The following is a 26,113-nucleotide window of genomic DNA, read 5'->3' as shown; positions in this document are numbered from 1 at the left end:
AGAAAATAAAGCTAGGATTAAACAGTGTATACTGAAATTGGGTCAGACACGGCAGCCATTGCATCAGACACTCTTCTCTCTCGACCCCACAGACAAAGTGCTGCTGAAAACCCAGATGGCCCACCAGCCTTTTCAGCTGGCTCTGGTGTTATAAACAATTCCAACTGCACTGAAGCTTGCAAGAATAAAACCCGGAATTTATCGCTTCAGAATAAAAGAGAGCTCTGCCTGAGGAGAGTGCTTTAAATTTTTCTCCAGCTCCTACCTGGAGCTGCACACCCATCCAGGATCTTAATTTAAGAAAACAACAAAAGTAATTATGAGGCTGGTAACCCTTTGCAGGATGCCCATGTTTCTCTCAACGACATGGCTGGCTGGGCGATGATCTAGCTAAGACAGGTCCAGTCTATTTCTGAGGCTTGCCATCTTAAGCTCAGTGGTGCCTTACCACGTTGCTCTGCTGGTATGGCTCATGTCCTGCCTCATCCTCACACAGTTGGAAGAGTAACTCTTAGGAGAGGGTAAAGCCCAGGACTGACATCCCGTCTGCACTTTCTGGGCATCATCTAGAGCCATCCTTAAGTGGGTTTAAGCATTAAGATCAACAGCTATGATAATGGAACCTATCCAATACTTAAAGGTATGTATACATACATACGAAACCGGCATCAGCAGGCCTCTAAACGGACCATCAGGCATGAGTCTGTAACTCTCTCTCCCTCAAATTGGGAGAGAATGCTTATTTCCTACTCTGTCAAAAGACTTCACTCTCATTCTATCCCCTTGAAACATTCCTACGTAGAAGAACCAGAAAGTGAGAATATACGTCTTCTTCCATGGATATAGAAGTACGAATTGCTAGTGGGGAATGTAACAGAACATGTATTTACTTAATGCTTAGAGGCTAATGAGAAATAAGAAAGCCACCTAATTTCCTTCCACCAGAAGGAAAATGGCAAAGTACACAGAGGGGAAAAGAAAAGGAACCGTCTACACTCTTCCCTTCTCCTAAGCTCAGAGCACCTGACAGTTGTTTATAGCGCCAGCCTAGAATCATCTGGTGTGGTGGTCTGAATGAAAACGTCCTCTATAGTCTCAGGCACTTGAACATGTGTGCTTCCCCGTTGGTGGTGTTGTTTGGGCAGGATTTAGGTGGTGCGGCCTTCCTGGAGAAGGTATGTCACTGGAGGTGAGCTATGAGATGAAAAGCCTTCTGCCATCTCCAGGTCACTCTCTGCTTTGTGTCTGTTTCAGGATGTAAGCTCCTAGCTTCTGTCCTGCCACCATGCCTGCCACAGTCTGCCATTGCAAACCCTGCCATTATGGATCCTAACTATCTAGAACTTTAAGCAACAGAAGATTAGCTAATATACTTGGGAAGACAGCCTCAACCGAGGAGTTATTCAGATCAGGTTGTTCTGATTGTGAATTGATATATAAATATTTAGGGGACTGTCATGATTGTTAATTGGTGTAGGGAGATCCAGCCCACTTGAGAGGCATCATTCCCTAAGCAGGAGACCTGAACTACACAGGACAGGAGCAAGCTGGATGAGAGACCATCAACTGGTGATGTGTGTAATTGTTTCTCTCCGCTTTTTACTGTGGTTGTGATGTGGCGAGCTGCTCTGACTTCCCAGACACAATGGGCTATAATCTGTAGTTACAAACCAATCTGCCCTTTCTTCCTGAACTCATTTTTTATCAGGGCATTTGTCACAGCAACAGGAACGAACTAGAATGCCCATAGCATTCTAAAGAGAGACATCTGTGACAGCCTGCCCCTCACCTAGACCCTAATCACTTGTCTTAGCAGGCAGCACCAGCCGCTGGGATTGGACCTGACCAACAGAGAAAAGGATGAACGAAGGCTCTGCTCTACACATTGGGTTTTGTTATTGTTGTTTGTTTGCTTGTTTTTTAGTGTGAAAAGAGAACAAAGAAATCCAGCCTTCAAATCTTGAATTTTCCTGGAAAAGGAAGGACTGAGATGAGTCTACCTGCTCCTGTTTTTACTCTTACCCTTGGTGGGTGGCTCAAGGCTACAATCACACTCTGGAATCCACTCCGAACTGACCTGGTTTCTGCTCTAGCGGAGGGAGAGTGATCCCGGGGAACCCATCGGGCCAATGGCAGTACTGCCTTAAAGGAAATGGATGAAGGTGTAAGCCGAAGATCGATCGCTCTCTCAAAACTGTTTCCATCAAAGCCTCAGAGAAAGAAGGGTCCAGTGTGATGGAGGCAATGCTGACCGTCAAGAAAATGAAGCCGGCGTTGGCTCCTTGTGCAGATGGCAGCACAATGGACGGGCAAAACACTCCACTTTAAATAGCAACGTATGGAAATGGTTGACACATAAACACCAGCATCTTAAAGTTCAGTCAGTCTCCGACAGAAGGTCAGCCTGGACTTACGTAGTGAGGTTTAGAAAGCTATTCCTGTGCTCTCTGCCACAACAGCCCCTCTACCCTTCACTCAGTGGGGTCAGGGGCTCTGAACATTGAATCCTGACCACTCAGATACCACATTTTACAGATGGTTCTGCCATCTTTGTCTTCTGTCATGTCCCTTCCTTTGAATCCAACTCCATCTCAGTAGCTGGAATGGGAATCTCCCAAACCAATATTTATGGGCTACTAAGTAAACCAGGGGCTGAAGCCACTCGAAGACTAACTTAGTTACAACGGCATCTTTTTCTCTTTTCTCCCCAGTGCCAGCAATCTTAGCTTTCCTTCACGATATTTGCTCACAGAACAGCCTTTCTTTGATCAGCTCTGACAGACAATTCTTCCTCATATTGTGTAGAGAGGTCCATCACCCTTAAAGTTCTGTCCAGAGTCACATTCATCTTCGGGGACTTCTGCCAACAGTTGGGCAGTTCTTCCACTGCTACTTTCTGAACTTTTCAAGTCAGGGTGTGGGGACAGACAGCTCAGTTGGTAAAGTGCTTACATAGAACCCAAGGTCACCCCCAGGCATCCAAAAGCCAGGTGAGTGAGTAAGCCCTGGGCTGGGGATGCAGAGCCAGGTGAAGCCAGCCTAGTCTAAGGGGTGAGCTACAGGTGCCCTGAAGAACTGTCTTAAAGAGAAACGATGGATGGTACCAAGGAACCATACCCAAGGCTCACATCTGTTCAGATGCTCACACATACCTCACCTAAATACACACACACACACACACACACACACACACACACACACACACACACACGTTCAGTCTATAATAAAAAGACTGAGGAAACAATAAAATTCACACATACATACGCCTTCTGTGTATGCACAAATCACTAATGTTCTCCTGTGATTCACCTGCTTCTTCATCTGCCCTTGTTTTTCTCCCATGAATTATACGAGACTAGACTGTACACATAAAACATGCCACCCCTGACAGTTTGGCATCTGTCTACTGAGAGCGACTTTCTTATTCTCTATCCAAAGGGGCAATGTTTACAGGTAAAATCCGTATTTAAGCCTTTTTAGTTGTCAGTCCTCCAATTTCTTTTTTTTAAAGATTAGAGTTGTTTTAAATTTCTTCTTTTATTTATTTGGGTGTTGTATGTGTGTGGGGGAGGATATTTTTAATCTTAAATTTTAAATATCAAATGCACACACCACATTTATTTGCTAATCTCTTCTAATTGTATGTATATATGTATTATGAGCTCTTACATATGCGACATATGCAAGATAAACAGTCCACATTCCTAGCCATTGGATTTTTTTGAGTCTTACTATGTAGCACAAGCTGGTCTGGAACTCAGAATCCTCCCGTCTCTTCTTCCAGAGAGCTGGATTATAGGTGTTCACCACATCTCTCTCATTTTGTTAATGGAAAACTTTCTCCCAGCCTCTTTGTGCCATTCAAGACACTATTCTCCAGAACCCACTGTCTCTTAGAGCCACCGTCTACATAATGAGTGTGCCGCTGCTCCGTCATCTGGAGACACACTGCCTGGCTCCTGTCGACCGTGATAGGTAAGATGACCACTTGATGAAGGTAGTGACTTCCCTTTATGCAACTAAGAACCCTTTATGGGGTGATCTTTCAAGGCCACACAACTACCAGCTCCCCAAACAACCCTACAGAAGGGTTAACTGCCACCGATGGTCTTCGCCTCAGACAAAACTGCACTCAGAACGGCACAGTGATGGTTTCCCTAACACTACCATCCCTTCTATGTGGATTTTAAAAATCCCAATATATTTTATACTCAGCTAGGCAAGGTGGTGTATGCTTTTAATCCCAGCATTCAGGAAGCAAAGGCAGGAGGATTTCTGTGAGTTTTAGACCAGCTAGGGTTACATAGTGAAATCCTGTTTCAAATATAGCCAAAATATACAAATAAAATATTTACACATATAGATTTAAAATCAATTATCCTATTTTTTTTTTAAAGACTCAAATCATAAGCTGGCCGTCAATCCCTAGGGTCCTCCTGTCTTCCCCTTCCCATTCCCCATGGGGTGCCCTGATTTTAAGACAAGTGCTGGGGATCCACCTCAGGTCCCTGTTCACGCAGCAAGCACTTTACTGATTGTGACATCTTACCCAAGTCCCCAGTATATGTATTTTTTCCAAGGTTTTCTCAGTTGGACACTGAGTCAGGGTTCTCTAGAGTCACAGAACTTATGGAATGTCTCTATATATTAAGGGAATTTATTGTGATGATTTAGTCTGTAGTCTAACTGACCCAACAATGGGCAGCTGTGGATGGGAAGTCCAAGAATCTAGTATTTGCTCAGTCCCACGAGGCTAGTTGTTTCAGCTGGTCTTCTGTAGAAGTAGGTTCCAACAGATGTTCTGGCAAGTAAGTGAAAGCAGTAGAAGAGTGAATCTTCCTTCTTCCAATGTCCCTGTGCAGGCCTCCAGCAGAAGGTGTGGCCCAGATAAAAGGTGTGTACTACCATACCTGGATCTGGGACTTGCTTTGTCCCAGGCTGAGATCTTCTTGCCTCAGACTCCTGGGATTAAAGGAGTGTACTACCTTGCCTGGGCCTAACTTTTCATGGCCACTACACTTCAAGATCTCCGTGCCTCTTACTCTCTTACTCTTACTCTCTTACTCTCTTACCCTCTTTCTTACCCTCTTGCCTCTCTGTCCCCTCCCCCCTTCCTCTCTCTCCACGTGGTCATGGCCGGCCTCTACTTCTCTTCTCTCTTATCCTTCCACCTTCTTCTCCCCACCTTTGCCCCATCTCCTGAGTAAACCTCTTCCCCCTTGGGGGAAAAAAAAGATCTCCATGCCAAGATCCAGGTCAGAAGCTTGAATCTTCCAACCTCAAGATCTGGATCACAGGAGAGCTCTCTAATTCTGGATTGTAGTTTATTCCAGATGGAGTCAAGTTGACAACCAGGAAGAGCCATTACAGGCACTTCCAAGTTTTTTTGTTTCTAGTTGGAGCCAAGACTCATTTTGCACATTTCCCTTTCCAACCTAAGACCAGCGATGCCTTCAACATGTAGGCCTCACCCTTAATAGGACTACAACCGTGAAGAACAATTCTTCCCGTCTTTTTTACCTGCCACTCTCCAGGGATTTGAAGCCAGATACCACTTCCATCCCAAACACCTACTTACCTTGGTTACCCTGTTCCTGTCTTCCCATGATTTAGCTGTGTTTCCCCTCTACCTGTCTTAAGTCAGCTGCTGCATTCCGGACCACAGAGCCCAACCTGGCTATGCACCGGAAGCACCCGAGGCCTTGACTAACACACACTGAGGATCTATTCCACACTTTCTGAATACGCTCTGGGATGGGGAATGAGATCCCACTTTGCTTTTTAAGCTCCCCATAAGATATCAGTATACCCACTCCATGGTATACCATGACTTCTTTAAGGTCTCTGAACCCAGAATTAGACAGAATGTCAAAAAAAAGTGCTATAGCAGGAACACTCATTAAAGTGGTTATATTATTCTTTCCATATAATCCACAATCACAAATCTCTGGGGACATGAAAACAACCACAAAGGTTTCCACTCATGGTGATTCTACAAAGAGCTAAATCTTCACAATTTTTTTTAAACATGCTGCTTAAATTCTACCTCCTCCTGTCTTTTTTATGTCACCTATGCTTCACGTAAGGATCTGTGTTATATTAAAATTTATACTGTTCAATTCGTTCCAAACTTCAGTGTGGCAAGGGGCTCATGAACCTTGGTTTTTACTATTCTAAATATTTTATTTAAATTTATTCTTCTAACTTTATGTTGCTATGAGCCAATGAGATGGCTCAGCAGGTAAAGGTGCTTGCTGTCAAGCCTGCTAACTGAGTTACCCAGGACCCACACCGGGAGGACAGAACTGACTCTCAAAAGTTCCTTCCTGACCACACAAGGGCTCTGCCATGCAATAACCCAGCTTTACACCATCCATTGATAACAATATGCTCTGAAAGTTCTTATATTTTTCTTCTTAAATTTCATATTTGAAAAAAATTAAAAATCAAATTTACAGGGAAATCAAAATGATCCAGAAAGTAAAGTGCTTGCCTCTGATTTAGATCTGAAGAACAACATGGTAGAAGGAGAGAACCAACTTCTACAAAGTTGTATTCTGATCTCCAACCCGTGACATGGCATGCACACCTACCACAAGCACACAAAATGCACACACACAGGCACACCCACCACATGCACACATGCATGCCCACCACATGCACATCTAACACATGCACACTCACCACATGCACACCCACCACATACACACCCACTATATTCACAAACTACATGCACATCTAACACATGCACACCTACCACATACACATATGAACACATGCACACCCACCATATACACATGCACCACATGCACACCCACCACATGCACACCCACCACATGCACATACGAACACATGCACACCCACCACATGCACATACAAACACATACACACCCACCATATACACACCCACCACATGCACACCCACCATATACACACCCACCACATGCACATACAAACACATGCATACCCACCATATACACATCCACCACATGCACACCCACCATATACACACCCACCACATCCACATGTACCACATGCACACCCACCATATACATACCCACCACATGCACACCCACCACATCCACATGTACCACATGCACACCCACCACATCCACACCCACCATATGCACACCCACTATATGTATATCCATTATATGCATATCCACACACATGCACACCCACCATATGCACACATGTACACTTGTCGGGCCATGGACGGGTATCCTGGTTCTTGGGTTGTGGGTGTTCGGCCACGCCCCCAGAACCCAGGGCCCTGACACTCGGTCTAATCTCCATTCAACCTGTCAGTCACATAAGGCACAGGTGGAGGGTGTGATTAACAGGTCTCCACCTCGAGAGATTTAAATATTAATGAGTTATCTAAAGGCCAGGGGGCGTAGCTAATTAAGTTACTCCCTCTCCTCTTCCTCCTCCCTATAAAAGCCAAGCTCCCCTGGCTTTTAAGGGGAAGGGCGCACCATCCAGACCCATCCACCACTCCATGAACAATAAAAGCTTTGGATCCCTTGGACTCCATGTTTCTTTTGTGCCTGCTGCCAGGGTCCCAACCTTTGGAACTAGACCTTCTCGTGACTGTGCGAACCAGACCCGCCAGCAGCGTGGAACGCCCCGCCTCAGGACTCCCCCACCATGCGAGTTTTTTCTCACATACACTGACCACACGCATACCCACATGCATAACCACATGTACACCCATCCTATATACACCTAACCACATGCACAGCCACTATATGCATACACATACATGTATACCCAACCACATGCACACCTACCATGTGCACACCCACTACATGCACATCCACACAATGCACAGCCCACACACACTTGTATTCACATACATCCACATACATGCACAGCACACATATGCACACTCATACACATGTACACACACATGCACAATACACATATAAGTACATAATAATATATGTCTGTCAAGACACAGAACCAGCCATATATAAAGAGTGATTTATTATGTATATATTATACTGGAAGAAAGGCCAATATTATAGACACTCAGCTATATTTTCCTTTTAAATAGACTCTCACTGTTTTGACTGAAAACTGTTGAAAAATGTATGTCTACTATAATTAGGGAAGCTTTCAAAGATTTTATACTTTGATTGACTGAGTTCAATACAAGTTAGGATTTGACCCCTTGAAAAAGCATTAGGGTATAGTTTACCAGTAAACCTAAAAAATGCACCATCACTACTTTATCAAACTTCATAAAATAAAATCCAAAGAAACATCAGTGATGAATAAAATGGGAAAGTAATAGAAAAAATTACAGTTTTCTAAAATTTGATAAAAAATATCTAGAACAGCCTGCAAGTCTCATTTAAAAGAGAAAGAAACAAAGTTAGTTTCTACCTTTTAAAGTTTGAAAGTATTTTTAGAACTATTCTTTGGTGCTGGTGAAAGTTGGTTTTTGTTTATTTGTTTTTTAATGCTTTGTAGTTATAAAAATTAAGTTGGGGCTAGAGAGGTGGCTCAGTGGTTAAGGACACTGACTGCTCTTCCAGAGGTCCTGAGTTCAATTCCCAGCAACCACATGGTGGCTCACAACCATCTGTAATGAGATCCGATGCCCTCTTCTGGTGTGTCTGAAGACAGCTACAGTATAATCATATACATAAAATAAATAAATCTTAAGAAAAAAAAAAACAAATTAAGTTGGGTGTAGTGATGTACACCTTTAACCCCAGCACTAGGGAGGCAGAAGCAAGCAGATCTCTGTGAGTTTGAGACCAGCCGTGTGTTTATGTGTGTGTGTGTGTGTGTGTGTGTGTGTGTGTATTTGTGTGCAAAGCTCTAGAACAGCCAGGGCTACATAGAGAAATTCTTTTTCAACAAAACAATTTATTTTCTGGGACAGAATGGTTCAGCAGCTAAAGGCATTTGTCATACAATCCTGACATCTTGAATTCGATCCCTGGGACCCACGTAAGGTGAGAGGGAGAGAACTGACTTCACAGAATTCCCTGTGACCCATGCATGCTATAGATGCATTCCCACACAGCATGTACACATCAGTTACACATACACATCAGTGAAGTTTAAAACTATCTTCTGTGTTTCTATAGAGTCTGTGTCAATTCTGTCATCAGGAAAACAGCAATGTGTGTTTTAAAATACTGGTTAGAAAGAGGAGAGAAAATTAAGTTATAAGAGGAAGAAAATGAGAATGCTTTATGAAGCTGGATCTGTTCCTGACAGGAACCCTCAGTATAAAATACTGTCCATGTACTCAGTATCTTCAGAGGGTTTTGTTCAGAGAACAAATGACTTCTCTCCTATGAAGTCATAATCGAGTTCAACATAACAGTAACCCTAAAAAGGACAGTTTCATGGCTTCCAAATAGTTTTTCAAACAAGGAACTTTAAAAAGAACCATTAAATACTATAAATTCATACCTTGAAGAACGATGTTCTGGCTTATGTCGCTCGTTGCGATCTGAAAAGAAAGGAGACAGTCACACGTCAGCACAGGCTTTAAAGGAGCTGTAGACTCCAGCTGCCACACCACCGAGTCTCACAGATGACAGGTCAGGGCAGCTCTGTTTTCTCCTGGGCAACGTTCTTCACTGGAGTTGAGAGGATCTGCCTGACACGAGTGTCGAAAGCATGCGACACAGGACACATAAAACTTTTTTGATGGGTTGGTAACATCTACTCAGAAAATGTTATTCATTTTAGAAGATCTTTGCTGTGTTAAAGACTTTGCTAAAGCTAAAACGACAGCTAAAGAAAATAAGGAAACTGAAAAGCCAGAGATTACTCAGCTCTGAAAAATTATTCCATGAATCATGGTTGGCAGGAGCTTCTAGCAGAATGGGAGGGAGCAACATGAGCAGCTGGCAACATCTGCAAACACACCAAGACCAGTACAGCCTTAACTCCCTCCCGCCCAGAACATTCAAGAATGTTCTGTGGATAGTTAGCTATAATGCGGTATACATAAACATTCCAATGATCACAACGGTGAGGGAAGGAACTGCAAGAACAAGAAACCGGAGACGCTGTTAATTGTCCAAAAGTACACAGTGCAACGCCCTAAGATGTCAACTGTGCCCGGGGTGAGAAAGCCAGCTGTGTATAAAAGTTCAGGGGCCTAACTGCTCAAATGTAATTTTCTAGACTGTTACAAAATACTATGTATCTATCTGAAAACCATCCCATGCACAAGAGACACAAAACATCCAACTTGCTCATTTGAGTCCAAATAACAATTGTTCCCTTGTATATGCTTTGAAATAAGAAAAAGAAACCGAAGAAAGCCTCAGTGTTTGCAAAAATCAACACAGTGCAGTCCCACCCGACTTTAAAAGAAACCTATGGGAACACTATCAAATTCCCTCTCCTATAACACCATCTCAATCAATGTTAACTTTGTAGAATGATTTAAAGACAAAGCAAAGGTTAGATAATAATACCCCCATCCAATTTTACTGAAGGTAGAGCAGGACAGAGAGCATTGTACTCTAAGAGGAAAGGGGAGGGAAGGAGTAAGGCGCACTGAGGTGCATGATGCTCCATCTTCTGCACAGGATTTATAATAAAAAAGAAGCGACTTATTTATTTATTTATTTATTTATTTATATTCACTTCTTTAGTGTGTGTGTGCATACACACGCAACTTTCACAGGCATTAGGTTTCTGCTTCTGCTGTGGCTTCCAGGAACTAGACAGCCAGGTTAGCATCTTGCATGACAAGAACTCTTCCACTGTAGCATTTTTACCTGCCGGGCCATCTCACCCACCCAAGAAACGCCTTTTTAAGCCAAAGAACTAGTATACAGTAAGACTGTTTTCAGAATGAGTAGAAAGTAGATTCATGATAAAACATGTTTGTTTAGATGCTCTGCCCTCTATGTGTACAATGGTAATGTTTCTGGTTCTAATTTCTACACACTGAGTGTTACTGTACCTTTAAAACAATCTTAATTTACTCATCTCACTCCTCCCTTAAGCAAAAACAGTAGACTTTCCACTGTCGGGTATTAAAGTCATAGTAATACTTGGTATATTTTAAATCTTAAGAGAAAACAAATGATTCTTCTGGCTTTTAGCTTGCTTGTTGTGTTAACAAAAGCAAAGCAGAAACTGGATAGAAGTTAGTCATTCCCATAACAAAGCAGCAGCTCTTACCTGTGGCTAGCCAGGAGCTAATAAAACTCTGCTCGGGATGTCACTGCCCTGGTTTCCTGCAGTTTACTTATCTAGGCATGTGCCAGCAGGATCCTTCACTAATCTCCCAAGGCACACAACACACAGGAGGAGGGAGAAGCAGAGTCAAGAGCTTGTAAACAAGCCTCAGCATCCAAGGGCTTCCCTCCAGGGACCATTCTGATTGGCAGATGTGCTATGACCCGTCTGCACATCTGGAATGTGACCACTCAGGAAACGGATAGCTCTGGATAGCTCGCAACTCTCCTCCACTCTGGGTTCAAGCAGGAAATCCCAGTCATTTCAATACTTTCAGCTCTAAGAAAACACAAATGTCTTCCTTTTCAGAGTATCAGGCTGGTAAATAAAATCCAAGAAAATGATCTGATTAACTGTTGGAAAACATTTAAACGTTTCCCACAAGTTCACTTTGTGTTACAGATCAGATTCCTATGTCAATATATGTGCAGTGTTTATTACGTGTTACTCCTATGAACCCACAGTGATGATTTGAGAATAAGATAAATTATCCATTGTTTACAATATCCCCAGACATTCAACTTTCAACAATAGTAACAAATTGAAACACACATCTCCACCTTCATCTTCTCCCCAAAGAACACAGATAAACACAGTTCACACTTGGTGATCAGGTCATCTTTTAGCTGGAATGCATATAAATAATGGAACGTGTATGTGTGCACACCCATGAATGTGCATGTGTGTAGTGTCTATCTGAGTCTTCTGTTTGTACTTTTCAAATAACGTTATGGTTTATGCACTTCTATTTTAAGCAAAGCAATTTTCACAATAGGGAAGAATATTGTGCAACTGTCAAAAAATATATTGTGATTACTTCAGTCCAAGAGCCAAGACTGAACAAAACAAATCACGAGAACAGATTCAGGCTCCAGTTTCTTGCCAACAATAAAAAATAAGTTGGATAAAACCTTAAGCAGAGCATGAACAGACTGAGATCTAACATGAAAATTTTATCTTGGCCTACACAGTGCTTAAAGAACACAAATTTTACTTATTTCAAATCAAACACTTTCTAATATATTCTCCATAATTAGAAAAGAATGTATGGGCAGAAAACAGGTTTCTGGACTCATGTATATGATATGATAAGAATAACATTGAAGAATTGCTAAAAATAAAAAGGCCCATATTGACAACTCCAGGTTATACACATTTCCCTTTCAAGACAGTTTCTGGTTCTAAGACATGGAGCACATGTTTTAGTTACTTTCTAACTGCTGTGATAAGACACCAAGACATCTTAGTTAGGGTTTTACTGCTATGAACAGACACCATGATCAAGGCAACTATTATAAAGAACAACATTTAATTGGGGCTGGCTTATAGGTTCAGAGGTTCAGTTCATTATCATAAAGGCAGGAACATGGCAGCATTCAGGCAGACATGGGGCTGAAGGAGCTGAGAGTTCTACCTCTTGTTCCGAAGATTGGCTTCTCGGCAGCTAGGACAAGGGTCTTAAAGGCCAGTTCCCACAGTGACACACCTACTCCAACAAGGTTACACCTATTCTAACAAGGCCACTCCCTGGGCCAAGCATATACAAACCATCACAGCAATTTACAGAAGCAAGACTTTATTTGGGGCTTACAATTTCAGAGGGTGAGTCCATGACCATCATGGCAAGGAGCATGGTAGCAGGCGGGCATGGTGCTGGAGCAGGAGCTGAAAGTTTATATCCTGATCCACAAGCAGGAAGCAGAGAGAGCTAACTGGAAATGGTGTGTGCTTTTGAAACCCCAAAGCTCAACCCCAGGGCCGCCATCTTCTCTAACAAGGCCACCACATCTAATCCTTCTGAAAGTGTTCCATCCACTGGGGACCTATTCAAATATATGTGCCCATGGGGGGTCATTCTCATCCAAACCACCACATATGATCCAATGTTCATGTGTTCAGACAGTACACCACTTGTGTCCACTCTGACCAGGACGGCTTTTGGGGAAATGACTGCACAGATCCGACTCATGACTCTAAGATGACAAGCACTTTGAAATGTAGATGACACAAATGCAAATGTCATCTTTTGCTTTGGTTAAAACTTAAGAGGGATGGCCAATGTAGATCTTGCAGAGTCAGGCTTTGATGATTTGGCTTTGATCACTTAACTAAAGAGAAAAATCAAGCCTCATTGAGGAGAGAGGAGCTTGTTTTAGTAACTGCAGTCAGAAGTGATGGGTCTTATATTGTTCTTTGAAATTAGGGGAAGACTCAACCTCCAGAATGAACACAGGATAAACCCACAGCAGAGCAGGAAGCAGTGCGAAGGGAATCTGTCCTACAACTCACACTAGAGTTTCAAAATGTCTGTAACAAGAAAAATCTTTAAAAGCTTCTATGTCATACTAAGCACTACCATCGAGTTCTGACTTGGGTGTTTGTCTATGTTTGGTTTTAAATTGTATTTATTGGTTTTAAATTACATTGTGTGTGTGCATTGTATATGTTGTGTGTATGTATAGTGTGTATGTGTGCATGTGTGTATAATGTATATGGTGTGTATGTTTGTGTAGTGTATGTGGTATATGTGTTTAGTATGTATATGCATTCATGGGTATGGTGTGATGGTGTGTGTATGTGGATATGTGTGGGCACACATATGCCATGATATACATATGAAAGTCAGAGGACAGTGTTCAGAAGTCTGTTTTCTTTTTCTATGTTGAGAGCTGGAGACTGAATCCAAGTTATCAAGCTTACCCACTAAGCTATCTCACTAGCCCTAAAACCTGTGTGTGTGTGTGTGTGTGTGTGTGTGTGTGTATTTTGAGACAGGGTCTCACTGTATAGCTTTGGCTAGTTTGAAATTCTCTGTATAGACCAGACTAGTCTATACAGAAGAACTCAGAGATCTGCCTGCCTCTGGCTCCCAAGTTCACCACCATGCCCAGTGTTTTGTTTTGTTTTGTTTTTTAAATCAGTCTCACTATGTTGCCTACTCTGGTCTCAAATGATACCTCAGCCTTCCCAGTAGGTAAGGTTAACAGGCATGCACTTGACTCCACATTCAGTTTATTCTATTATTTCAAAAACATGGACCCCCCCCACACACACACACAAATCATTCAACATTAATGCAAGAGTGCAAGTATCTGAAAAAGGATTAGCCATGTGCTATGTAAGGTTCAAATAGACCATATGGTAGTGGTCCCAAATGATTTCCTGGAGCTAAGAGTTCCTATTGCTTACACACCTCATAGTCCAACACATCACACGCACGTTTGCAGGATGCTGCTATAAAGAGACTCACAGTATGGCACTCATGAGCATGTAGCACATGCAATTAAGCAGGGTACATAATAATGACTACACTGCCGGTTTAGGTATTTATTATCCTATACTTTTAATCGTTATTTTAGATCATATTCATCTCTATATAACACAAATTTACTATAAGACAGCACATAGCAGCCTCATGTGTCTCGCATGCACTGCCTCTCTTGACTGCAAGGGGCTTCACTTAGTAAGTGCTCTATACCACCAGGCTCTGTGTGAGTGAGTCTCTGTGACATGCACAAGACCGAGACAATGCCTGGTGACTTATCTTCCATGCACATTATAGCCCCATCATTAGCTGCCCAAGGTGACACTTGCCCAACAATACCATTGCTTTTAATTTATGATAAGCAGCTTAAATAAAACAACGAACCCATCCATTACACTGATAGAACAGAAACATCCAGGGCTCACGAGTCCTTGAGGACTCTTAAAGATCGAAAACCGATTCTACAGAGATACGTGTTATACAGAGTTTCATGGGCTTTCCTAAAGCTTCAAACAAAGAGAAGACATATCAGGGAATTTGGGATGGTTCAGCAGGTCAAGACTAAAAACCTGAGTTCCGTCTCTGGGACCCCATGGGTCTCACAAGTTGTTCCCTGCCTTTCACATGTGCGTGCACACACAAACACACACACACACACACACACATACACACACACACACCAAACAAACGAAATAAAACGAAATGCATTGTACATATACCTAGTTCTTAAGGATCCAGTGGTTGTTCTCTGTCTATGTGTAGACATGAACTTAGAGATGTCTGCCTCTGCCGTCCATTAGATCGGCTTTGCTCCAGTGTGTCTCTAAAGTGATTTTTCTTCACGGTTAGGGTTCCTACACTGACTGTGATACTGCTCTATTAAATGTAAGTTTCCTAAAAACTTGTTTCTTTTCTTGCAGTGCTAGGGATCAAACCTAAGGCCTTGCTCAGACGAAGCAAGAAACTGCTCTACCACCAAGCTCCGCTCCCACTGGAAAGCCCAGTAAAGATCTATTTGACCTTGTTGAACTGCTAGGAGATTAACGAGAACCTCGGCATCACTACAGCAGGACAATTTGAGGCACACAATTTACGCGACTGTTGCTCTTTTCTAATCCTAATTAGAAACCCTAAACTCACTGAATCGTAGCACCTTAATCACGGGGAGGGGAAACAAATACAGAGAGGAGTTTAGTTTTCAAAACAGGATTCATGATCACACAGCAGCACACTGTCTGTGTAATCTGCTCCGGCCACACCCAGTGTGTCCACGGCCCTCTCCCAGGCTCTTATCAGCTCTTGTCAGGGTGCTGTGTCCCAACCGGGTTTTCTGGTTCTGGCCTCTTCTTCCATCCTGCCATATTTGTTTGCCAGATAAATCTAGGTCTTAGAAAAACTACAAATCATGACATGCCCATGCCGTACACCCCAAGAAGACAGATAACACAGTGACGCTTTGTACACCCTGCCTGTGCTACTGCCGTAAGCCTCAGTCGCCATCACCTCAGAGGGCGTCAGTGAACTAGCTGTAGTCACTAGTGTAGGGACTGCACTAGTTATTTATTCTTAGTCAGTTTTCTCAGCTGTGAAAAGTGAGAAAATATGTCACAGAGTTTCTGTAAGGGAACACGCCATGCATAAGTGCATGCCGTGTGTGTGTGTGTGTGTGTGTGTGTGTGTGTATGTACATGTACATTGAGGCTACTATTTATAATTATTATATTTTACTTACTTATTGTTAGCATTTTGTCTATGCTCCTGCAGTTACCTGCCAACAGCCAGGTATGCCTGACTCACTATAAAAGGGGCTGTTGCCCGCTCCTTTCTCTCTTGCCTTCCCACTCCTACTCTGTCCTCTCACCCCTTCCCCCTCTCTCCTGTTCCCCTCCTCCCCCTCCATGTGCTCATGGCTGGCCTCTACTTCTCTACTCTTCTCTGCTCTCTCTGTTTCTCTGCCTTTCTCTGCCTCTACTACCCTCTTAACTCTCCTCCCCATGCCCTGAGTAAACTCTATTGTATACTATACCTTTGTGTGACTGGTCCCTCAGGGGGAAGGTCCCTCTGCATGGGCCCACAGAGGCACCCCCTTCCCTCACACCTCACCACACATCCACCAAAACATATCACCTGTCTCTTTATCTTTTTATAAACACATCACTTATTGTGTCAGGGGTACACACGTGCCACAGTGTGCATGTGGAGGTCAGAGGACAACTTGCAGAAGTCATTTCTCTCCTACACTGTGAGACCTGAGAATTGAACTCAGATCATCAGACTTGGTGGCAAGAACCTTTACCCATTGAGCCATCTCTCTGGTCCCCTATACCTCTTTTCTTGATACAGCGTTTCTCACTGAATTTTGAGTTCACCAATTTGGCTAAGCTGGTTGACCAATTAACTCCATCAATCTGCCTGTCTCCACCTCCCAAGCACTGGTACCGTAGATGACACATGCCTTTGTGCTGGCCTTCCAATCAGTTCCTCATGCTTGCACAGAAAGCACTTCACTGACTCAGCCATCAACCCAGCCCAACCGATCAGCATTTTAAAATCTCTTTCTGACTCTGCCTTTCTCTCATATCTATCTTTAAACACCAGTCATGGCTATCATAGGTCAGAGATGATCATTCAGTATAATTTCTTTATAAAATGGCCAACTGATCAGCAACATTGATCCTCCTTTGCTATAGAATGAGACAGTCACTGGTTCCAGGCATTAGGGCATGGATCTTTGTGGGGAAGGGGAAGAGCATTATCTTGCCTAAACCACCTTATCTGGATGCCATGCTCCTTCTCACCCAGTCGATACTTAGCTTGTAACAGCATGCATGCATTGCCCCCCCCTTTTTTTTTTTTAAGATTTATTTATTTCATTTATGTGAGTACACTGTCGATGTCTTCAGACACACCAGAAGAGGGCATCGGATCCCATTAGAGATGGTTGTGAGCCACCATGTGGTTGCTGGGAATTGAACTCAGGACCTCTGGAAGAGCAGTCAGTGCTCTTAACCTCTGAGCTGTCTCTCCAGCCCACATGCATTGCTCTTTACGGTTTTCACACAAGTCTGTTCCATTTATCCCAAGTGTGGTGTTTGATAAAAGCAAGGACAGTCTTGGGTTCTCTACACCGTCAGACTCTGCAAATGCTAACGATAATGGGACCAGCCACTGCTCTCCCTTTCCTCTTCTGACCTGCATCCCATCTCAGAGGTAAGTCTGATATCGATGAAATACATCTAAGAATGTCCATGCATCTTTTACTTCTCATGAACATAATGATTTTAAAAATCACCTCTGTTCTAAAACTTCTGCCTCAAAGCAGCCCTCAGAAAAACAAACCAAATACAGGAGACAAAATGGCAGCACATAGGAATTGGAAAAGGCACTGGCTATCTGGTGGCAGGCTGCTTCCTTTTAATAATTCTTTAAAGTGTTTCAAGGGGCTCACTTTGATTGCTGAATTCACCTGGCTATTAAATCAGGCTGTGATCAGAGCTTTTTTATGCTGGTCATTTCAGACACTCCGAGTCCCCTCACATGTCCCTTTTCACCCACAGTGAGTCTGGCAGGGACCTTAGGAAGATGGACATTTCATCAGTGCTATGCAGGGAAGAAACAGAAATGGAGGCTGGCCCAGGGACAGGCGTCCTCCTTCAGTCCTCTCTGCTGCTCTCACCTCAAGCTGCCCAGTGATTCTCTTGTCTCACTGATTACTTTCTTTTGAAAGTCTTACAATACCTCTTTGTTGCATTTGTTTATTGTGTGCATATGTGCATGGGTGTGTGTTTGTGTGTGCACGCACGTGTGCATGTGTGTGTGAAGATGTTCTGTTAGTGCTTTGAGACAAGTTTTATTATGTAACACAGGTTGGCCTGGAACTTACACTCCTCCAGCTTCAGACCATAAAGCGCCAGTATTAGAGGTATGCAGTACCATGCCTGGTCCTTGTGAACACATAATTGTACTCTCCAAATGTATTTCACTATGACATAACCTACTTTGGCCTCAAAAATTATTAGTGTTATTAATTTGCTAATTTGAGACAGAGTCTCACTATGTAGCCCTGGCTGCCCTAGAACTATGTAGACCAGGCTGTCCTCAACTTCATAGAGATCTGTCTGACTCTATCTCCCAGGTGCTGGGATTAAAGGCATGAGCCACCAAACCTAGCCTAAAATTATTTTTTTTTTAAGACTCAAGAGTTTCAAACCACTTTCCTGAGTAGGCTGAATGAGTGACACAGAGAAAGGAATGAAATAGATTAAATATAAGAATTTTATCTCTTTACTAGAACTTCCTATTATATTTCAGAACAGTACAGATTTTGTTCATGAGACTATGGGAAACAAAAATTAAGATTGTTATTTCAGGTGCAACAGGGTTAGACAACACCTCTAGCCACATGCTGCCCTTTTCAGCTGTTAGGAAAAAACAAACACAAAAACAAAACCAAAACAAAAAACCAACAAGACAAAGTCTTTACAATCCTTTAAAGACAAACCTCCATTTTTCCTATCTCCCAGTCTGTTAGTTCTGAGCATTAAATGATGTTGCAACACAGCGCTTTTCTCCTGTACGGCTGACTCTGAAAGGTGAATGAACATTAGGAAAAGAGTGTAGCTAAGAGATGCTTTCACTTGTGGAGTAGCTGAATGCACCAAGGCCTTGTGGAGTAGCTGAAGGTAACCTTGTGGAGAAGCTGATGGTGACCTTGTGGAGAAGGAAGAGCACCAGGCCAGGCCCAGGGACTCCAGTGAAAGAACAAGTGGTAAATAAACCTTTCCCACTGGGATGGGAATTCTTGTGACCTGCATTTTCAAGTTGACGTGTTTATCCACAGTGGGGCAGTCTTGATCTCTAATCTAGAGTGACCTTTAAAAAAATATTTTTTATTCAAGAAAAGGTAAAGCCATGTATGATTTTTGCTAATGTATCTTACCTAGGGATAGGGAATATACTTTCTGTACACACACTGCCTCCCAAAACTCAAGCACGCTCATCTCCTTCCTCTCCATTAACTTCCATCCAAAGAACTACCTTCAGAAGAACACAGAAGCAGAGGCAGAATTCTCAGCTGGCTCATGCTGTTCCTCCCCGTGTAGACACCTAAGGTAAGTGCTCATCCAGCCCTTAGCACCTATCAGCACTAACACACTTTGACACCTCATTGCTTCCACCGGTGTCAACTGCTTAGGGATGACAAAAACTGTAATCCCTGGTACCTTGCAGTCTCAGTGCAACATGATAGGATACAATGGCCCGAGTCCTCCATCTCTGCAAATGAGAAACAAGCTGAGATAAAAGGCCTGTGCTGCCCATTTGTGTCTCCTCTTATTTTTTTTTTTTTAAAGAATTTATTTATTTAGTGTAAGTACACTGTAGCTGTCTTCAGACACCCATATGAGGGCATCAGATCTCATTATGGATGGTTGTGAGCCACCATGTGGTTGCTGGGATTTGAACTCATGACCTCTGGAAGAGCAGTCAGTGCTCTTAACCACTGAGCCATCTCACCAGCCCTGTGTCTCCTCTTTTGTGGGAGCAGGTGGCTATGACTGATCCACAGAGTGTGTATCATCATCCAAAAGCTACAGATAATTCTGATTAGAAAAGAAAGACCCCAGTGGAAGAGCTAGGGGAAATACTGAAGGAGTTGAAGGGGATTACAACCCCATAGAAAGAACAATTAACCAGACCACCCAGAGCCCCCAGGAACTAAACCACCAACCAAAGAGTATACAGGGAGGGAGCCATGGATCCAGATACATATGTAGCAGAGGATGGCCTTGTCTGACAACAATGGGAGGAGAGGCCCTTGGTCCTGTAGAAGCTTGATGCCCCAGTGTATGGGGATGATAGTTCGGTGAGGCAGGAGTGGGTGGGTGAGTGCAGGAGCACCCTCATAAAGGCAAAGGGGAGGAGGGAGAGGGAGAATGGGATGGGAGGCTTGTGGAAGGGTAACCAGGAAGGGGGATATCATTTGAAATGTAAACGAATAAAATGATTAATAAAAAAAAAAAAAAGAAAGAAAAAAGAAAAGAAAGCATCTGGAGGTATTACTTCGGAAATGTAAACCAAGAAACACATAACACCAATGAAGCAATGCAGTGTTGAGGGGCAATGCTTCTGTCACAGAGAAACACAGAGCCACCTAAGAGTCACTTCAGTGGCTCCCAGGTCACACAACACCACTGGAAGAAATGTGAACTGCTTACCAAGCACAACAGCCCTGAAAGCTGTCCGAGTGTCTACTATGTTAGAGCATCCTTAAAGGGCGGCCTCTGTGCCTCACCAAAGCCCCATGGTGAAGATCCTCTGTGCCTCACCAAAGCCCCATGGTGAAGATCCTTGACATCTTACCGATGAGAAAGTAAAGTCTCAGAGAACTTAAGATTGAGAACTAAAAGGAGAGATTTTGGGAGTTGAATGTGAAGGCCCCCAAAGTTCCTGCTTCCCTCCTTTCCATCAGAAAACTGGTGGGGCCCTCATCAGATGAACCTGTGGTCCACAAATAAAACCGCTGCTCACCAGAAGCCATGCTTATCCCACATTAGATGATACGTCTCTCAAAGACTGACTCCACAGTCCCGAATTCCTTCCCCTGGACTCTGAGTTTTCTGAAGCTCAGAAACTCCCCAACTACACGGAAGCCTTCGAGTTGAGCACCTCATGACAGCATGTGAACTTGGAGAGCTCCAATCTACTGTCCAGTGTTATCAGATTCTTTGTCCTGGTTACTAACATTGGATTTATAAGCAAGCGTGTACACAGCTGTAGGGATGCAGAGCATCGTAACATTAAGAGGCTTGGATTCTGTGGGGCAATCATTTGCTGTTAACTCCTGCATCTTTTCTACATTCCTGCAGGAAACAGGCATGCCTTATTAATACACCGATCGGCACAGTCAGCTCTGTAATCAGAGGAAAGTGCTATTGAAAACAAACCTTCATCCTAAATTAGTCAATTCATCCTTTCATTCATAGACATGCTCCCTCAACCAACGTTAAACAAGCAGCTAAGGAAATCAATACGTAAAACAGACTAGCCAAATGTACAATCGATTCTCAATGAAAGAGAAAAAAAAAACACCTTAGGAAAAAGATATTTAAGATGTTTTAAATGCATTCTCAGATTTAACAAAGTTTATTTTATGTATATACCTCTTTCTATTTATACATAAAACAGGAAAAATCTACCATGAAGAATGAGAAGACAGAACAAGTAGTTCTTCTGAAAGATTGAAGAGATGGCTCAGTAGTTAGCACTTGCTGCGCTTCCAGAGGACCTGGGTTCAGTTCCCAGCATTTATGTGGTGGCTCACAACCATCTGTAACTCTGGTCCCAGGGGATCCAATGCCTCTCCTGCCTCTGCAGATACCGCATGCACATGATTATGTATACACAAACAAATACATAATAAAATAAATATTTTTTTTATAAAGAAGTAGTTCTTGGAAGGATTGGTTGTAAACATAAAAGACTAAGCAGACAAGCTGAAAAAGAGAATAAACAAACCTGAACGTTAATCTGAAAATTTAAGGTGATAGGATTTTAAATAACACAAAGATAGAAAATAGAAAAATTAAGATCCATAGAAAATAAGTTCACGATGTCCACGTCATTTGCTCATTTGTGTTTTTGTCTCTGAGATGCTAACTCAGCCTAAAGCAACAGAACGGGTGATAGAGATTAAAAGTCCCAAAGAAATAGTTGGTGAAAATCCATGAACAGAACATATCCCCAAGACATTAGTGGACAAATGTCCAACAGGAGAGCTGTCACCCACGTCCCAGAATTCCACTCAGAAATATCCTCCAAGGAGAAAGGTGGGCAGAGGGAAGATAGAAGGTGTTATGGATCTGTCTGGATCTGTTTGGGGGTGTCTGTTTGCACGTGTTTGGGTTTATTTTTGTTTTTGAGATAGAGTCTCAAAGTGTAGGCCAGGCTGGCTGGAATTCACTATGTAGTGCAGGCTAGCCTTGAATTCACAGTGCTTCCTGCCTCAGCCTTATGAGTGCTGGAATTATAGACATTAGGAATCACCCCTGGCTGTTGGAGCTGTTGATTCTGTTACAATATTTACAGGGGGAAATGTCTGGGGTAGAGCTGACAAACCCAAGAAAGCTCTGGAAATTGAGAAGTGCAATTCAGGAGAAGATGAAATAGAGGTTGTATAAATAAGAGAAAAATCGTAGCTAAATTCCATCCACAAGGTATTTAATAAAGATTCCACATAAGATGCTTAAGTTTCCCATTAGCACCACCACTGACCAGACATCACTGCGCCAAAGTGCTTTTTATATGTCGCTAACACACAGTGAGATGCTACTACTCCACCCCCACCAGAATAGCTACAAGCCAACAGATGGATAATGAAAAGTACTGGCAAGGATGTGGTAAAAATGGAACCCTTCCGTGTTCCAGATGGGGATGTAAAATGGTGCATCTGCTTTGTAAAAGAGTCAGCAGTTTTCAAAAATCTAAATACTAGAGTTACCAAATGACCCCAAGATGCCAGTCCCGGGCACATGCATCAACAACAACAACAACAACAACAACAAAACCAGAGCTCATGTCTCCAAGGGAATAAGAGATTCTGGAGCCAAATATGAATGACCAAGGCCTGGGAACACAGACTTAGGTTACCCAAAATTTGATCGATGTTCTAACACATGGAAGCAGTCTCACTAAGTTTTTATAGTAACATAACAAAGAAAGTCGTAAATTAAGGCACTTAGCAAAAACATAGGTGGAAGCATTAAGCAGGCAGTTGCAGTACAGCAGGAAAACCTCGGCTGCTGCCCTCGGCTGCTATCTGAGAGCCTTTGGGTTGACAGAACTGAGGCTTTGTTAAACCAATACATCCACACAGGTTTTAAGCCTTGCTTTGTCTGTTAGTGACAGGATGTTAGGCCCAACACAGTGGGGTGGGCCTGCAAGGAATAGCTATCAAGTGCATACAAGATGCCTGAGATAAATTTAATTAGACTCTGGGCTGCAACAGCCCAACCTCTCCACATCACTGATGTTCCAATCGGTCTTTGCAGACACGGCTTACTTCCAGGAATTCTTGTTCACAATACTCAAGACAAAGGAAATCATTTCCACACAGAATCCTGTATACAAATGCTCAGAGCCATATAACAAACAGTAGCCAAAAAAATGGAAATGTTTTAAACTAATGAACTAGTAGTGGATAAAATATTGGTAGCAGGGCCAGTGAGCTGACTCAGCAGGTGAAGGTGGCTGCCTGATAACCTGAGTTCGTCCTTGTAACGCACTGCAGTGTGTGCTCTGACCTCCATTCACTCACACGCCATGGCACACGTGCTCACGAGCACACACATGCACATGTGTGAGTGCGCATACACACACCTGCACACATGTGAACACAAACAAGCACACACACAAATGTGATTACGTAGTATGGCATATAATAGAGTATCACTCGATCAGTTATCAATAGAGAATGGAAGCATACATGGGTAACACACATGGGTGGGCCTTGTAAACATTAAGAAGAAACCAAACACCCGCATGATGGCAGGAATGGAAGCCAAGAGCACACAACCTCAACAGGAAGTTGAAAGCCGAGAGAGTGAACTGGAACTACGCAAAGCTACAGATTCTCAAAGCCCACCCCCCCAACGACATACTTCCTTCAGCAAGGCCACACTTCCTAAACGTCTCCATACCATGCTACCAGCTGGGGAGTAGGGTTTCAAATGCTGAGCCAATGGAGAACATTTTCAAACAAACCACCACAGCTTTATCTAATTCCTTTTTATCTTTGGATGACAGTAAACTGGCAAATTTAATATTAAATTAAAATTTAAAAGTAAAATCAATAGTCATCTTTGAGGATACATGGAGTCTGGTAGAAAAGCTTCCGTGGTAATAATATAGACCCAGCTATATTTTGCTATGTCTAACTAAGGCTATAATAGTCTGATTATCTAAATATGATCTAAAAATGACCTTTCAACAGGAAGCAGTGTAAAAATATAGATAAAAAGGTGAACATGGATTTGCCGTAGAGTAAGTAAGTTGTACGAATCAAGAGAAACAACTCCAGTGACAGACAGAGGTAATCCCATGAGGTATCCCCTAATCTCTCTTATATTTTCCCAGAAACAGCACGACTGAGAAGCAAACACCCTCATAATGATCAGCCCCCGTCCTTATGAAGCTAATCAGTTTAGAGCAAATAAACCTCAATGAAGAAAGCACTTCTATGCTTCCTGAGTAATCAGGATCCAAATATGTATAAGAATGATTATTTAGTATCTAAGACGACAGCGATGTTATTATCAAATAAAAAGTACAGCAACTGACAATAACGTTTAAGCTCTTATGCTATAAAACGGAAAAAGGATTGTCTCTTGCTATTTACTTCTGTGAATATCGCCAAGACGTGAGAGTCAAACACTACATAGTCATGTCTTGATTCAAAGGAGTAAATATAAGTGGTCCCTGTATAACTGATGGCAAAGTCCTTCCCTCCCTTCCCATTCCCCTCAACACAGCATCTTCCCTCCCCATCCCCTTCCCTCCCTTCCCTTCAACACATCACCCCTCCTCCCTGCTGTCATCCACCCATCACCTCCCCTCACTTTCTCTCCCTTCCCCTCAACCCAGCATACTCCCTCTTCCCTTTCCTGCATTCTTTCCTTTTTATAATGGAGAGTAAGTGCAGGCCTCGCTGGTGCTGGGCAGGCACTCTACCATTAAGCTACCACCTTCCATCGTTTTACGTTCTTGCCCAATGGCAAAAATTAAGTCATAACTGGACAAATACTAAGCTAGAGAAAAGACTCCTTATAGCACAATGGTAACTATTAATAATACTGTTTTGAAAACAAAATCAAAGCAGGAGACACAGGGTCTGCACTGTAAGTGTTCAAAGCAATCTCCCACGGCAAAGCTCTCCAACTGCTGGGGAAAGCTACGCACTGAAAGCACTCTTATTTATTTTACTGGAGCATTGAGGAAAACTTCATTCTTTGATACAAGTTAAAATACTAGCATGGTTTGAGAATTGCTACTGAAAAGGAGACCAACCATAAATGAGTGTCTTAGTTACTTTTCTATTGCTGTGATTAAATACCATGACCAAGACAACTTACAAAAGAAAGCATTTAAATGGGCATACTGTTCCAGAGTGTAAGAGTCCCTGAAGGCAGATCAAAGCCATGGCGGTGGGTAGCAAGAGCAAGCACAGCTGAGAGCTCTTGGCTCCACTGCAAACTGGAGGCAGAGAGAGCTCACTGGAAACACAAAGCTTCTGAAACCTCAAAGCCCACCCCTGGCCATACCTCCCCAAACAGTTAAACCACCACACAGAGAGTCATGACGTTATCCCGCTACTAGAAAAGGAACTCAGAAAGAAGAATATCTCATCATGCCCCCTCCAAAGAGTGGATAGCTTGATGCATACTGAAGACCTGCTGTGGAATTCAGTTTCCAAGCTTAATGTACATTAGTTCACGGTGCCAGCAGGTGCTAACCAGAAGGCTGAATGATTTTTGTGGTTTAATAAAATGGCTATTAACTCCTGAAGTTAATCAGCAGGGAGCAAAAGCTGACTTGACCTTTAAGGGTCTACAGTACACAAGGTGTGGA

The 26,113-nt window shown here is 42.8% G+C and overlaps 1 protein-coding gene across 6 annotated transcripts in view; it reads right to left on the bottom strand.

The window, feature by feature from the left end:
- The window catches only part of Sh3d19 (SH3 domain containing 19), a 159,568-nt gene that overhangs the window by 80,234 nt on the left and 53,221 nt on the right, over window positions 1-26,113 (bottom strand). For 5 of the 6 annotated variants that reach the window (XM_034500245.2, XM_076932603.1, XM_076932604.1 and 2 more), the window contains exon 2: window positions 9,436-9,475. In XM_034500245.2, the coding sequence (XP_034356136.1) occupies window positions 9,436-9,475 (40 nt within the window). Of the gene's footprint in view, window positions 1-9,435; window positions 9,476-11,169; window positions 11,279-26,113 lie in introns of those variants that run through there. The other variant, XM_076932606.1, reaches the window with a different exon arrangement.

This window comes from Arvicanthis niloticus, chromosome 4 (assembly GCF_011762505.2).
Source record: "Arvicanthis niloticus isolate mArvNil1 chromosome 4, mArvNil1.pat.X, whole genome shotgun sequence".
Taxonomy (NCBI): Eukaryota; Metazoa; Chordata; class Mammalia; order Rodentia; family Muridae; genus Arvicanthis; species Arvicanthis niloticus.
The sequence above is the reverse complement of the archived record's forward strand: the minus strand, read 5'-3'. Positions and strand labels throughout refer to the sequence as shown.